Raw genomic sequence first — 16,688 nt, forward strand, 5'->3', positions numbered from 1 at the left:
TCGGATAATAACGCGTGCGTTTTTGGAATGTTTTTACCGTGTTTCGCTCATTGCATCACGGGAAAAGGTCGACATAATTTACATACATAAAACAGTCAAAGAATTGATCGACGTTCTACTGAGTGTGTTTTACCAGGTATCAATTTGTTAGAGATTATTCAAAATATGTTGAAATATTTGAGTAAGTGCCAATGTTAATGTTATTGTAAATTAGATAAACACCTACGTGGTTTAGGCTGCTAAAAAAACATGAAAGAAAAAAAGGCTCACCGTAGTATTAAGACAAAATAAAAGTCGCATATTAAGTTAATGTGCTACAGGTTGACAGAGCAATAAACTGGCATGGCCTGAACTTTGTCCCGCATCTCACGTTATAACACGTTATAAATCAGGATGCTGAATAGAAAAAAATATTTTCCCGAAAAAAATAACACTTTATATGAGTAAATAGTCTCCGTTTCTTATTATTGGCCGAACATTACATGAAAACTGTAATTCTATAATTGTATTGGGTAAAATTACACAACACAACACTGAATGGCAGACTTGACTCTACTTCTATGATGGCTGAACTGACGGTTCATTGCATTTTATTTTTCCAATTTGTGCAAAACATTGTACACTATGCATGGTTTGTATTGCAGAACACAAAATGTGTCTACCCGTAAGTCACATGGTTACTGCCAAATTGAAAATACGCGCTGTAATCGAGCACAGTTCTGTGATTGGAGGTACTGAGAATTGGTGTCTAACGTTACCTGTTAAACGTAGTTGGGAACAATTATAAACATTATTCTGATCTATCAGTTTGCAAAGTCGTAGACTAAATGTATATTTGTACAGTGTTGCCATAATGGAAGACACTCTCATACAGCGTCTGCGAGATTTTTGGTATACGTAATGAAATCTAAAAAGTCAGTGCCAGTGTCATATTATTAAAAAAATATTTATTTACATTTTAATCACGTATTATCCAGAGGCAAGCACAGTCCTATTAAGATCGTTCATAGTGTTAAAAAGTGTACACTATAATCTTAATGTGTGTTGTTCATAAAACATGTTGGTCACAGAGTTACTTGTCGAGTAAAAATGCATGGAAACTATGAAAACGACGATATCTGACTTATTTAACATTGGTTGCTATGGAGAAAATATCTCATCATATCTAAACGTTATCATATGCCACGTGATATATAGTGATCAAATTGTATGTTGTTATACGATTGGAGATGGATGATTATGATTGTCATGAATTGTCAGGAGTCTCTATTTTCCATAAAATAAAGCTTGGTCATTTTGTCACACTGCTTTCTCTATTAAGCCATGATTTGGCCGGAGTAAAATATCCAACACAATATTGCAGAAATGTGTAGCAATTTTAAAATATTTTGATAAGATCTTCATCCTATTTAAAAGGTCTTGAAAATGAAAATAGTATTGCGTTCAAAAAGTTAAATTGAAACGTGACTTATTATCGTTGGTGGCGTGCTCCACCCACCTGTTGGAGTCACACGAATATCAGTCATGGTTTACCGTGCTTCCATCGAATACAACGGAAAATATTTGGTGAGGGATTTGGTTCGCTCATTAAGCTTTTTAACACACTAATTTATTTATTTGTCGACTGAATAAATTACTTATTGTGGATGTGACCCCATCAGTGCCATAGAGTGGTCGCGTAGTACACAATGCTCTCATTACGAATGCGTACATAGAGGCCCTGGGACAAAGGGGATTTCCCGTACACACTAATTTAACCGAATTGCACCAAATTAGAAGTATAATTTTGATATTTAAATCGAGATTTGGGTTCTTATTAGCCTGTGTTTGGTTCATTCGGTCGAATACAGTGCGCATCAATTTGCTAAATGTTCACCTCATTTTGCATCCATGGCGATGTCTTACATGTAGTGGCCTTGAGTCATGAATTTGAGTGTAAACGGAATTTTATATAAAAATACATCCTATATAAACTCCCGTTTACCTTCAAATTCATCTTAAGTGCCTTTGATCTCGCCACTCCCACAACAAGGTTGGTCCAGGTTAAAAATAATATCAGCATCATCGACTCCAAATACGTTATAGATATAAATTAACATATAAAGTTTTGCATGATTGAGTGATATATATTTAAAGTATCACTTTAAGCTAGGGGGTCTCAATCACCTGATTGTATACGCACCTGCCTCGAAATGGATGATGGGAAAAGTGAAAGCAGGGTCATCAGCTAAATGCATGCATGCTAGCCACATGTTCGTTCAGTTCGCGTTTCGTGTACGCATCGAAGTCTAGAAACCAGTACTGAGCTGTTCAGTAACCATTGGTCGTGAATCAGACGTCCTGGGACTATTCAATGAGCTTCATTTTTGAACGTACACTGCGCAAATACGTAAATGTTGGCATCGTCAAGGAAGCATTACTGGGTGTGAATTGACAACAACTTTGAAAGTGGTGTGAAAAGAACACAATCGATCAACGCTGGTTTGTTCTGTACAACGCGAAGCTGAATCCTCGTATGTACGATACAAACATGAAACATTATCTCCCATACTGCGTCGTTTTATTCGTGACTTGGTCGCTTAGCACAGTAGCTGTTTATCACCACCCAGGTACGTATTAATTAGCTGTCGAGACGCACACAATCTAACAAACTTTATAATTGTATATTCACGTACAATGTTCTTTTAGACCAAGAGAATAATGAGACCCTCGACTGCAACCTTTGCCCATGATTTTGTTCCGGGAAACAACATAGTGACCCTGCGACTCTTGTTAGTCCCCGTTCGGACGAAGTCCGAAAACGGGGACTTATAATTCGGTCTCCGTCCGTGCGTCCGTCCGGAGTCATATCTCAGAATCCCTTGGACCGATTCCGTTCTTTCTTTGCATGTGCCTAGTACTTTATGTGGGACATATGCACATGCAGTGGTTTAGCGATTCGATTTAAAATGGCCGACTGGCAGCCATCTTGTTTTTTGAAACTGTTGTATTTTGAACATGCTTTGCCAGTTTTCATTCAAACTTGGTACATAGATTATACATGTTAGGATACATGTCCATGATGATTTATTTCACAATTGGATCCAAGATGGCTGACTGGCAGCCATCTTGTTTTTTGAAAATGTCGTATTTTGGACATGCTTTGTCAGTTTTCATTCAAATTTAGTACATAGATCATACATGTTAGGATACATGTCCCCGACCGTCCGTGAGTTCCTGAGTCTGTCCGTTCGTCCGTCCGTGTGTCCGTCTGTCCGTGCGTCAGTCTATCCAACGTCATATTTCAGAATCCTGTGGACCGATTCTGTTCATTCTTTGCATGTGCCTAGTACCTTATGTGGGACATATGCACATGCAGTGGTTTAGCGATTCCATTCAAAATGGCCGACTGGCAGCCATCTTGTTTTTTGAAAATGTTGTATTTTGGACATGCTTTGTCAGTTGTCATTCAAACTTGGTACATAGATTATACATGTTAGGATACATGTCCATGACGATTTATTTCGCAATTGGATCAAAGATGGTCGACTGGCAGGCATCTTGTTTTTTTTTTTTTTATGCGGTATCTTGGACGTGCCTTGTCAGTTTTCATTCAAATTTGGCACATACATGTACTTTATACATGTTAGGATGCATGTCCATGACAATTTGTTTCAAAATCTGGTCAAGGATGGCCGATTGACAGCAATCTGACTTTTTGGCCTTACTACTATATTTCCACAATTTATGTACCATTTTCATTCGTATTTGGCACATACATCATACATATCAGTGTGTTTCATAATCAGATCAAAGATGGCTGAATAACGGCTGTTTTTATTTTGGCTATATTACTATGACACGAAACAAGTGTTTTGATGTAAATAAACAATCTGTTGTATACGCCACTTAGAACTCAAGTTTCAAGGACACGCTCGCGACAACCCCTCCGCTTTAATATGACGAGCACAAAGAGAACTTAACAGGGACTGTGTCATTTTCAATGACTTGTTCTATATACAATAATGAGCAATATTTAATAAAGTTATAATTAATAAACTATTAATGAACTAGATAGTATCTAAAATAAATTTGTCTGTTATTCGTCTAATAAAGGGAGACTAGCGTACGACAGAAATTAATTCATAAACTGTTGACTCATTCAGAACTTGTTGATAAAACTCCTTATCCAAAGGTAACTTGTATTCCTTGAACCCTTTAGGTAGTGTGGCTTGTTTACTGACACAAGAACTACTAGACCGCGCAATACCCTTGGATTGTGTATCCATTTGTGTAAAGCATGAAGCGCTGCATGACTATGTGTAGTATAATGTGCAAACTACTTGCTTTGAGGAAAGAAATGTAACATCAGATAGACTAAACACTTCTCTTCATTTTTGTATGTCACTCTAAAAAATGGGACATTTGACCTATTAAATATTTGTTTTATGGACAACAGCATAAAATAAACATGTTGTAAAAGTCAGAGAAATGTCATGATCTTATTTAACCCTACCAATGCTTTAATGTTAGCTCATGCTCATTAATTTTTTTTCCAGAGAAAGATTGTTTTAAAAAAATAGAAAAATTGACATGGTAATCCTATGGTAAATAATGCAATATTTTATGTATATTAATTATATTATATATTAATTGTGTGAATTTCTCTGTAATTCAGTTAATCATAATTATGATTACATTGAAATCTTTTACCATATGGTCCAGATAGGGCTTTGGCTGGCTGTATACACTGTTGAAATACAGCCCAGACCCTAAAAGTAAAGTGTATATTTCGGTATACTAACTGGCCCTTGATACTGGCTGGAAGAACAAAATAAATTCTTCAATTTTGGCCAAACAAAATACCTTCAAGGGATGATTACACTTTTGGTCACTCAACAGCAACAATATATTTTCCCCCATGTACCATGTAATTTTTGCCAGACTTAGTCTACTCTAGAATGATGAAATGATACTGTCTAGTGTTTTCTGGGAAACCCATTGTTACTGATTTGTTCATAGCTAGAAGCCTGCCTAGAACTCTGAATATCTTTTGAATTCTGTGTCTCCACAACCCGCTAGCACCTTGACAGGGAGCATAGGTTTATGAAACTCGTAATTTGTATTATAACTACAACTTGACGTACAAATCTTTTTCATTTTAAATAAATAGTTTATTATGTGACTAACATACATTAATACACCAAGATATGCATTTATTATGTTTATTAACGTGTACCTTTGCAAATTAGTTAGCTAGTTTGCTAATTAGGTATCAAATTTAATAGTCATCTTCCAAACCATGAGTTCCATGCGCACATGTCCCACCAATAAATTAAAAAAAACATGGGGAAATTGTGCATTTAGATAATATATTATAAGTCCATTATAGACTATAATCTATATTTGTCTTTTTCCAATAAGAAATGGCAGTCTGATAGCAAACATTTGGTTGTGAACTTTTAGAAAAATATCAAATCAACACTGCATTATAGTAAATACCTCTATTCCAAAACATATGTAATAATTACCGGTAATAGTTGCAATGTTGAAGTCAAAAGAACACCAAAAAATCACAACTACAGTAAATTTAAATGACCTTGTGTTTAGAATACTTGCAGTATGGTAATAATGCATTTCATTAAATTGACAACTTGAATAGAAATTATAAATTAGATATGTGTAAATAAATTAGAGACAAGCATTGAATGTGAATGTGAAATTGACATATCATTAAGTTTAATTTATAGTCTTTATTTAACTACATGTGATGAAATAAATGTATTCATGGTTCCATTCAGGTTTTATTCAAATCTGTTTATTCAAGTGTGGGATCTGCCAATTCAGTTGTGAATTAGTAGTTTGTTCATTCATCCAAGAAAAATGATCCACAATGTGTGTAGTACAGTACTGAACTTGTAGGAAGAAAAGTGGCTACATGGTGGCTATTTTGTATTTGATAACCAGAATTTACAAAATAATATTTTTATCTTGCGGTGTCAAACTTAATTCTCGCAAATATTGACATGCCTGAACTATACTGAGGAAGTGTTTGAGACCGTGGTTAAAGGGTGGGATGGTGCGTGTGTAATTTGCAAATGGACGTCATTAACCTTTTCACAATCAAAGTAAATGTTTGGTGCTTTTCAGTTAATAATTTCTCCCCTATACTTGCCAATGGGTAATGTATCTGTTTAGATCAAAATGAACAAATTATGAAAAGTGTAACATGTTGAGAGGAAATATTCTGGAATTGTTTTGTCTTTTATGTTTATAACTCAGTACTTGTGTTATAATCTACAATCATTTTATAGACTTATCACTAAACAATATTATAAAGTTAATTTTAATCTGATTCTGGTTTTTGAATTTTTATAGTTAAAAAAAAATTAGCACATTGTTTTTTTTAATTTTTTTTTATTAATTTTATATTTTTCCTCAAAAAATTTGGTGCAATATTTTGCACATTTTTTGTTTATCTATAACAAATTTGCTTGTTTAATTTAAGATGACATAAGTTGACTTTTGGTTCAAAGCGGTTGTTAGGTATATTGTGTTATTTACATTGTGAGCAACTTTGCAATGTACATTGTTATTTTGTTAACAACATTGCTATATAGCTAGCAGTATTAATCAAAACATTGTAACCAAGTTTGTTTATCACACATAAAGCTGTGCCTTGTATTAATCATTCCAGGTAAATTGCTGAAACACCGTCTAGATTACATAGTTTCTAATCAGTGGCCTGCCTCTTACAGGCAAGGATACAAACACACATTCCATGTATTGGAAAAATCACTGGAGCTGATCTGTGTATGATACAGGGACATGAACTTGGATGATCCATTTTTTATGCACAACTTGTGGCACTGCATAAAACAAAGGTAGAAAGCAGAAGCTTTCAAAGGAATAACCTGATTTCAAAACTGTTTCCATTTCTGGTCAAAATGCTTATTTAATCCGGTGTATGGTGTCACTGAAATTATAGTGATATGTACCAGGATGTTTAGTAGATTATTCTCTTGATAAATATAATGTTACCAATAGTAACAAATAGAAAATTTCACGTCAGTAGTATTATATTATATTACTATTAATATTTTATATTTGTACAAATAATATGCAACCCACACAAAGCTTTTACAACTTAGGGAATAATCCTCTTGTAATATGCATACATTTCTGATTGGTCCATTCATGACTGGCCATTCTGTGATATCCAATCCGCATTTAGTTATAAATAGATGCATAAATATTATAATGCGATAGCAGACAAATAAGTACTGGCAATACTATTGATAATTATAAGTCTATTAGGTCAGTACACAAATGTATTTAAAATGAAGAGATATTTCTGGTTGTTCTAATTTTATTGTTTATTATGGTAACATGGTTTTATAATGATACAGTTTGTATAAATAGTACAGGGGGGGGGAGGTATTACAAAATTCTATTGTTCAACTGTGAACTGCAAAATGTGTATGCCAAAAATTATGTATTTGAAATGTACATATTGGTCATTGCTATCTGAGCATGTTATTTTTCTTATGTGTAGGAGTATATGTGGGTGATTTATTTATTGCATTGTTATGTAAATTAGATGTTAAGACACATGTGCACAACACTATGATACAATGTATGATTGAAATCAATGACTGTAAATGCAGTGGGTTTCTTTATCTGTAGTAGCTGACAATTCTCCAAAAATATCAAAAGAAATTTGTTAAAATTACATTACTATGTACATGATGTAATATGGGAAAGGTTTCCCATTTCATGATTTCTTTTTCTCAAAAAAAACATCCAATGACCCCCCCCCATCCCGAGCATATGTGTTTTGCAGTGATGTACCAGTTGTAGTATTAGAAAATAAATTGTTGATGCAAAAGTTATTGAAGTGAAGTCTGGACATTGTTTACTATGAATTAAAGAAAATTACCAAACTAGCACTATTGCAATATGCTCACTGTTTTGCAAACAAAATACTTTTTTTAATAGAATAGAATAGAAATATTGATAGTTCAAATCGTAAGGTAATGCCAATACTTCCACTTTGTTGGAAAATATTGCAATACCGCTGGTTTGGTTATATGCAGAATCGTTTGAGTTGTGGACATGAAGTTACAAAAATGACAATGCTCATATTTTTTAAACCACGCCCACTTTGATGAAATCATGTCCAAATTGTAATGCGATGTTCAATTACCAGTAACAGAACTTCGAGTTATAGGCAACATACATTTGTTTATTTTGTTTAACATTTAAATTTTGTAACTCAAACTTGAATGAATTTTTAACTGAACTTCGCGATGCAGGCAACATACAACGTTGAACCCAATGAAAATTTTGCTCTTAACTCAAACTGTTAATTGAACATAGAGTTATAATTTTTGCTGTGGTTTCAAAAATATGGTCGTGGTTTTTGTAACTCGATGTTTTTCGGAAATCTAAGTTTTCGTAACTAGAACTTTTGAGCATCTCCGTTGGGTTGGTTTTTGTTCGTAGTAATATATTCTGACACTCGTGTAGTGAGGGATTAAATGGATTATTTCCAACACTGTAACCATATGTTTGCAATGTGGTTGGATGCAATTTGTAAATCATGCTATAGGTAAGGATTTGATAAATTTAATGTCTTGGGGAGGGGGGGGGGGGTTCCTATTAGTATTGAGTTAAGCTAATGGTAACTTCTTTTCATACATGTAGACACATACGTGAGGGACTGTGGTGTAGATTACATTTAGATATATTCTGACAGATTTAAATGCCCTCAATTTGGTTCCAACATTTAACCATTTTTCTGTATTTTGATATAATTTCTTTGTTAAATTTGAAACAAATGTATATAGAGAATTTTTCATCACACACAGGTTTTTAATCAAAATTGTGGGAAATCAAAGAAATTGGGCAGCTTTATGTTGTGAAATGTTGTTCAAACGTGTTTCATTATAAGTACAGCATCTTCATAAATTTGGTAGTTCAAGCAAGCTGTCGAGTAATTTAATTATTTTGATTGCAGTGCCATCATTTGCAGCTATTTATCATTTTTGTATCGCATATTCTTATTGAATATCACAAATATTTACTTCAAAATGTGTTTTCCATATAAAGGATTGTTTTACATACAATCACTGTAATTACAAGGCAGTAGTGAATCGCAAATACCTCATTAGCATAATTGAAATCTATGCAGATACCTCATTAGCATAATTGAAATCTATGCAGATACCTCATTAGCATAATTGAAATCTATGCAGATACCTCATTAGCATAATTGAAATCTATGCAGATACCTCATTAGCATAATTGAAATCTATGCAGATACCTCATTAGCATAATTGAAATCTATGCAATCCTTGTGAGCAGAAGTACTGCTGCCGCCATACAAATTATTTGAATCCTAATGGTGTCTAGACATCTACTTGAATATTGTACAGTTACCGTGGTTACCATTAACATGGTTACAGTTGATGTGAAATTAACCTGAATGCTTATAATACAATTAATTGGCATTTGGGTAAGGTTAAGCTACTTTAGTATCAAATATTTGCTAAATTAACTCAGTTGACCTTTTCCCATGATGCAATGCTGAAAACAGTGCAAATAAGTATATGATCTTTCAATAGTTAATAGATGTAAGTAATAATTGAACAGAATATTGGAGACTTCCTATTAAGTGTGTTAAATGCCTCAATTCAATGTTATTTTTTTATGGCCAACTAAGTTATTATGGATGCAGTCCTAAATCATACATGTCTGTCTCTTAAGATGACTGCATGTATATATTTGGGTTGCAGAAAAGATTTGTTGCGAGATCAGACTAAAGACAACTGATTGGTGACATGATATATAGTAGATAATGTTTGGTAATTGTAATCCTAAGTAACTATTAATCATAGCTAGACGTTTTGAGCAATGGCTCTTTATCGATAGCATAGAGAGAAATGTTTAAACATATTAAAATTAAAATTAAGAATGTATAAACTGTTTAAAATGAAATATGAATTTGAAGGATATTTAACAGAAATTCAGGATTTCAATTTGAGAAGAATGGTTACCAAGTTTCGACTTAGTGACCATAATTTTGAAATAGAATTAGACAGGAGAAAATTCTCAAGAATTGAGTCAAACAACAGATTGTGTAAAAATGCAAAATGCACAGGTACTGTAGAAGATGAACATTTCATCCTTGACTGTGCTTCTTCACTCAAGAAAGAAATACCCTCTTAGAAGACTGTAAATTAAAAATGTGTAGTACAACTAACCGAAATTTAATATTCACTTGCATCATAAATAGTAGTACTGCACTTGCAAAATACTTAAAAAACACAATTTATAAAACCTAATTGTGACTGAATCTGTATTTTATATATATCCTTTAGTTTGTTTTGTTTGTAATTTTGAAACTTTTGTTTTTTTGTTTGTCTTTTTCTGATCTGTATCCTTACCATACAGCACCCACCGATGGTGCAGTTGTGTAATAAAGTTATTATTATATATCATATTCATCAGTCCGAGCAGCGTTTATTTATTAACTACTATTTTTTAAAGTTACCATGTAAAAACTTTACTGATTTCAAAGTGTCAGAGTCTCTGTCATTCTGTCATAACTTCTTAAAATCTATTGTTCCTTTCTTGCTACAGTTCCAAAATATTCATCAATAAGTTCATCGAATGAAGGCACAGGTTCCAATATTGATGTGGTTGCCATAGAGACAAAGGATCTATTGAGCAGATTTAAAAGAGAGGAAGAGAACTCAACAGTACTGCCAGAAAAGATTTTGGTAAGACAGATGTTTATTTTGTGGTGAAAATTCAACCATGCACCTCCTTTGCTCCATTTAAAATTTTTGCTCTAATACAGTATGGGAATCATGCTGTCCAGTGCACCCTCTAAGCCAATATATGGTACGTCACTGACACACAAAGTTGTCATGTGACCCATCTCATTGCACTAATTCACTAGTATGTCATTGATATAGTGATCTTGAAAACCATCTTACTATAGTTAGGGAATTGATTTAAATTAGTAACATTTTCTAGGTGATTGGTGAATGCAACCTAAATTATTTAATTATAGAAATACTATAACTTATCTTCTCATTGTTATTATAGATATCATATAAGAGAATATAACGAGTCGAAAATGTAATTTCTAAACAAACAGCAAAAATATTTGCATCACTGAGCGAATGATACTTTTTGAACATATGGGATAATACACATTTCTGCATATCTGTAATCTAGACAGGAGTTTTGACCAAGTTGACTCTATAGTGACTGCAAGTGTGAATTATTTGTTTTATATTAAAATCCAAATATGGCTGGAAAAAGCATGTGACCACTGATGTTTTGTCTGTGAAATAACTAGTATATATATCAATACAATCTGATTAAAATCTGATGTAGTGTACGGGCTTTAATTATTTTGGCTATAAACTTATTTTAATTATATTTTTTATTGCTTTTGTTATTAAAGGGGAACTAAATAGAGCCTATTTTGGTGTTTGTATATATCAAGTTATGTATATTGATTATAAATTTGAAAAATAAAATAAAAAAAAGTGATTATCTTCAGAGTTATGATGATTTAAATATGAGAAACCATAAACCTGCGAAGGACTTCCGTTTGCGCCATCTTGCCATAAAAAAACGCCCTCATGAGGTATAAACAGGTAAGGTAACAAAGCATGATGACGAAATAGTATCTGATTAAATATAAGCAACTTAGGGAGCCATAGCTGGCTGACTGGTGAATTGACTTCTAGTCTAGGTTGTTTCGACTTTTACGTTAATGTTATTTACAAGCATATCAACATACAAACATTATGGATGTGTGATTGATCAAGACAGGCATTTTGTTTTGTTTTTTGTCTAACTGTCTAATAAATGCTGTTTCTAGTACTGCACTGTGCGGCGTGCAAATTATTCAAAGTATGGATGCTGGAGTATGCAATCTTGAGTTTGTAGGGTGGTGGTGGTGGAAACATTTTCGTCCATGTATTCACGGGGCTGCACTGGCAAATCATGAGACAATTGTCACAGGAACACCAAGCAGATTGTTCACAGACTTCCGTGTAATTTGAAATAAAACTTTCATCCGAACAAGGGGCATCGTCGACGATATACTCTCATCACTCACACTGGACTGATCTGAATCGTCACAGTATACCGTACTTCCCTGATCATAAGCCCGGAGGCATGAACACGTAAAGGAAATGTAAGGGATGAGCTTGTACTCGAGGACCAACTCAGAAAAAATGATTTTGTTTTGGGGTTAAACACTGTAACCATCTTGCAAACAACGAAAAATTATCCAAAAAAAATATGCGTTCACCACGCCGGGCTCGGGAAAATAATACTTATTTTGAAAAAAAAAATGCGTCATTGATTTGAACGATACTTACAATGAAGAAACAAACATGTTCATAAAAAACACACACATTTTATTACAATACGATTTACATACCGTCTGAATTTACGGTGAAATAATGGGTTGGGTCTGTGAGGAAACAGTGGACGAAGGCATTTATCATTATTTTCGTTTTGGTATGTTTTCGATCGTACGCAAACTCTCGACGCAAAACAATTTTCCACCATGAGGTTTTTCAGCACGATTTGACCTGGAACAACTTCCTTTGACATAACAGGTCATGTCTTTCATTAACCAATCAAAATTATGTGTCGTAATGATGAAATTTTCCGATTATTGACGATGATTTTTTAGCGCAATGTGGAAGTGAATTACCGCAATGTTAAAATGCGATCTGTAGCACTGATTGCAACGAAAAAACGATGATTTTTTTCCCTAAAAACTGGCGATTCGCAATTTCCGAAATATAAACGACGGTTATTACTAACCGTTGGTAAACTGAGTGTGGAGGAAGAATTTAAACACCTTTCTCGGTCGCCAACGTGTCTCATCGTTCAAACCCTAGGCCTTTCATGATAGTCTCAAAGTAAACCATGCCCAATAACCAGGTACACACGCCTTGACGATCACATTTTTGGCTTTTCGAAGGCTACTACTCAAAGAAATAGGATTATTCCAGAATTGCAACATGATATTCATCCTGAGTAAATGACAGAATAGAAACGATGCGAATCACGTTGTGTACGTTCGCCATGCACTCTGAACTTGAAATTAATGCGAGTTTTCTCATAAAACTAAAAGCATGAACCAAACTAACATGCCAATCACGATTATTATGAAATGAAACACACCTTTTACACGCATATTTTAAAGAATATCGTCGACGCCCAGTAAAAACACTCTGGGCTTGTAATCGTGAATGCCCTCAACTCGATAAATACCAAGTAAAAACATAGGGATGGGCTTCATACTCGGGAGGGGCTTACGATCGGGGAAGTACGGTACTTTAACGCAATTGGGCTTTCACTCACAGAATATTGTGGTTCAAACGCATAAGGCTCTAACCCAAGTTTTAAAAAGCATATTGTGCATATAAAAGTTGAGTTTATACTAATAGTACACAACGCTTGGCAGCATGAACGGCTATGTACAATGGCGTATACGAGTGCGATCAGATACTAAAACGTCATAGCTTTGAAAAGTACCCGGATGTTAAATATGTTCGTTCGTTAATTATTCCCCTCCATGAATGGCCTCCATGGCAAGCACTTCAAATGCCTATCCAAGCTACAGTTATAATTAAAACAAAATTAAACCACTGCAATATTATTTCGAATACAGTTTAGAATATACACAACTATAAATTAAGGCCGCGTTTAGGTTTGCTTTAATGCCTTTTTATTTTATTATTTTACTTTGATTTTGATTTTGTAATTTTTTTTTTTAATTCCGCCCTACATACATCTGATCCGACGCCTATGTAAGTCTCGTTCAAATCTTGCGTAAGTAACAGCCAATCACAGCCCCCCTTTTATACAGGCTGTCGGTTGCTTACTTTTCAGTGTAGCGATACTCTACGGGCAATCTTTCTGTACATTATATTTTGCCCACTTGAATAAACCATTAATAGAAAATTGCTATTTACAAAAGAAATTCCACAGCATTTTACAATTTTTGTCATTACATTGAATATTTTTTTCACTTCCAGCAAATGTGTACACTTCCTGTTACACCTTCGCCAGCCAAGGTTCGTTTATTCAGTCATCGCTTCAATTTTACATCAAACACTGAGCATAATTATCTAGAATGGAAGCATAATAATACGTAAATTGTAATGATTAGAATACTGTAAACAGCTATTAATAGTAAACAATGCAAACTGATTTTAAATTGTATAACGGTCACCAGCCCACGGCATCGACGCAGAAAATTGGAGCAAAAAAATATTTCCTGATCAATTGCGTTGTGTTCCAAACAAAAAATATTTTATTCCAGTCCAAATCAGCTCAATTACTTTAATAAAGAGTTATTGTATAATGTACAAAATGTTGATACATTTTGATGAAAATTTACAGCTTCGGCTTCAATACCGTAGACTATTTTGGCCCGATCATCAACAAAACATCACCCATCTCCAGGGCAAGCGACTGGAAAAAGACACCGGTGTTCGGTCGAACCGGTGGAAACAAAATCGTCACTCCCAGAATAACTATGCAAAATAACGATCTAAAGTTGAACCATTCAAGCCACAATATAAACATATAAAAAAAATGACTTTCGTTGCATTTGACAATGATAAACTTACCGAAAGGCCGTGTTTTTCTCGTTCGCTAACGTCTGTATAATCCGCCATTTTATTTGAGTGTGTTTGCTACCTGACTCTGCCAGTGACGTCATCATGTGCGCTATAGAAGGAGGTCTGTGATTCGTAGACTAAAATCGTCGATAGTGGGTCTCGTTGAAATCTCGTTACATAGGCATCGTGTCAGATGTATGTAAGGCGGAATTAAAAAAAATCACAAAATCAAAGTAAAATAATAAAATAAAAAGGCATTAATAACAAAAGTAATAAAAAATATAATTAAAATAAGTTTATAGCCAAATTAATTAGAGCCCGTGCACTACATCAGATTTTAATCAGATTGTATATCAATAGTGGGAAAAAAAATAAGGAAAGGGTTCAAAATGACAACTTTGATTTACCTTCAATTCAATATGGCTTTCAAAATAATTGACCACGGTTAATAAAAACAGCATGTTTAGCAATATGGTGTTCACCATTGTTCAAAAACAGTTTGAGTGAAAAAAAGACAATGAGAAATGTGTTTTTATGCAAAATTTCAAATCCATACAGACAAATTTTAAACACTGCATAAACCTTTATCTGATAATTAATGCTTCAATAAATGACACAAGACACAAGGTTTTGGCAAAAGTGGAAGGGGGAGCGAATTGCAGACGCAGGCGTCGCAGCGAACAGCTCCATGATGCGACTCGCCTGTGAATTGCATCATGACGCCGAGCGCGTGGTACCTGGTTGCAACCTTCCACCAGCAGAGACTGTACAGGCGGGCGTCATGGCTGGCGTCCCCCTGGCGGGAGCCTGCAGATAGACTCACAACCCCAGGGGGATGGACAGCGTGGGTACCCGTGTAAAGTCTGCTTGGTCTGTGGTGGAAACCCCCAAATTTGTGTGTTACAAAGTCTATCGCGATAGGATAAAACAAAGCATGGTTAGACCGATGAAACATTAAACTAAATACACTGCAAATACATGTAACGAAAACGAAATGAAATCTCAAGACAAATGTCGAAATTACAGTTAAGGAAGAGCAAGTGACAAGTGACCCGGAACTGAGCGGATGATGCTGGGGGGTGTGCGAATGTACGTCTGGTAGGCGTCGCTGCGCCACCTGCCCAGTGCCTTGATCAACCAGTCCGGGAGATTTGCGTCGGCAGCTGTCGTGGCTGCACCACTGCGGAAACTGTGAGTAGTGTAACGGTTAACATCTGGTACAGATGCGCGAGTGAGAAGGTCTCGAATGTGGTTGCTAACAGCTTGCCGCGTGAGGAAATTACTGTTGGCGAACTGGAATGCGGGTAGGTGAGCGACGGAACTATGTAGTGCTTTGTACGCCTGGTATGCCTGCACGGCGCAGACCGATGACTGTGAGGGTGCGATGATGATGTTACATCCCCGGCGGAATGGGTCTGTCTTAGACGCCTTGAGCGCAATGACGAGGTCTGTGTTGCACGTGATGTCTGCCGTCAGTAAAGTGCGTTGTGGATCGAAGGTCATTGACGTGGGTGCGACAAATTCGCTGACTCTCAAGAAGCCGAAGAACGCCAGTGTAAAGGCAGACCACAACATAGCTTTGTCATGGTCGCAAATAGTGGGATGGTTTGCGACGGTGTTCTTAAGCATTCGCATTAGTGCAATGGTGATTGGGAGTTTTACACGATTTGGCACGCCGTGATGTCTTTTAATGCCTTGCATAGTGAAGTGAAGCAGGAGGTCTCGCGTATTGATGAGGTGAAGCCAGCTTCGATGTGTGCACGGATGATAGCTGCGAGGTAAACTTTTAGCGTGCCATAGGTAAGTGACGATGTTGCGAGATGTGTCATAAACAGAATCGTTGAGCGTTGCGTTAGTGGATAAGGATTCATTCCATACATGCGACAGAAGAGAAGATAGCGAGTTTGTCCCGCATGATATGTCCGTCGTGTACCTGGTGCAATGCTCAGGTTGATGTAGTGGCAGGCTTGTTGTGTGAGGTTGACGGGACTACGTCGCACATCGGAGCCGTTAAGAGGGTGCACAGGTCCGGAGTTTTGG

General features: G+C 35.4%; 1 protein-coding gene across 1 annotated transcript in view; it reads left to right on the plus strand.

Moving 5' to 3' along the window:
• The first annotated feature begins 2,179 nt into the window (after positions 1–2,179).
• The window catches only part of LOC102801873 (plexin domain-containing protein 2-like), a 41,618-nt gene continuing 27,109 nt past the window's right edge, over positions 2,180–16,688 (plus strand). Inside the window, exons 1-2 of the mRNA XM_085491403.1 lie at positions 2,180–2,609; positions 10,624–10,763. Of these exons, the coding sequence (XP_085347529.1) occupies positions 2,516–2,609; positions 10,624–10,763 (234 nt within the window). The 5' untranslated portion in view covers positions 2,180–2,515. The remainder of the gene's footprint in view (positions 2,610–10,623; positions 10,764–16,688) is intronic.

This window comes from Saccoglossus kowalevskii, chromosome 16, assembly GCF_978046115.1.
Source record: "Saccoglossus kowalevskii chromosome 16, keSacKowa6.1, whole genome shotgun sequence".
Classification (NCBI taxonomy): Eukaryota; Metazoa; Hemichordata; class Enteropneusta; family Harrimaniidae; genus Saccoglossus; species Saccoglossus kowalevskii.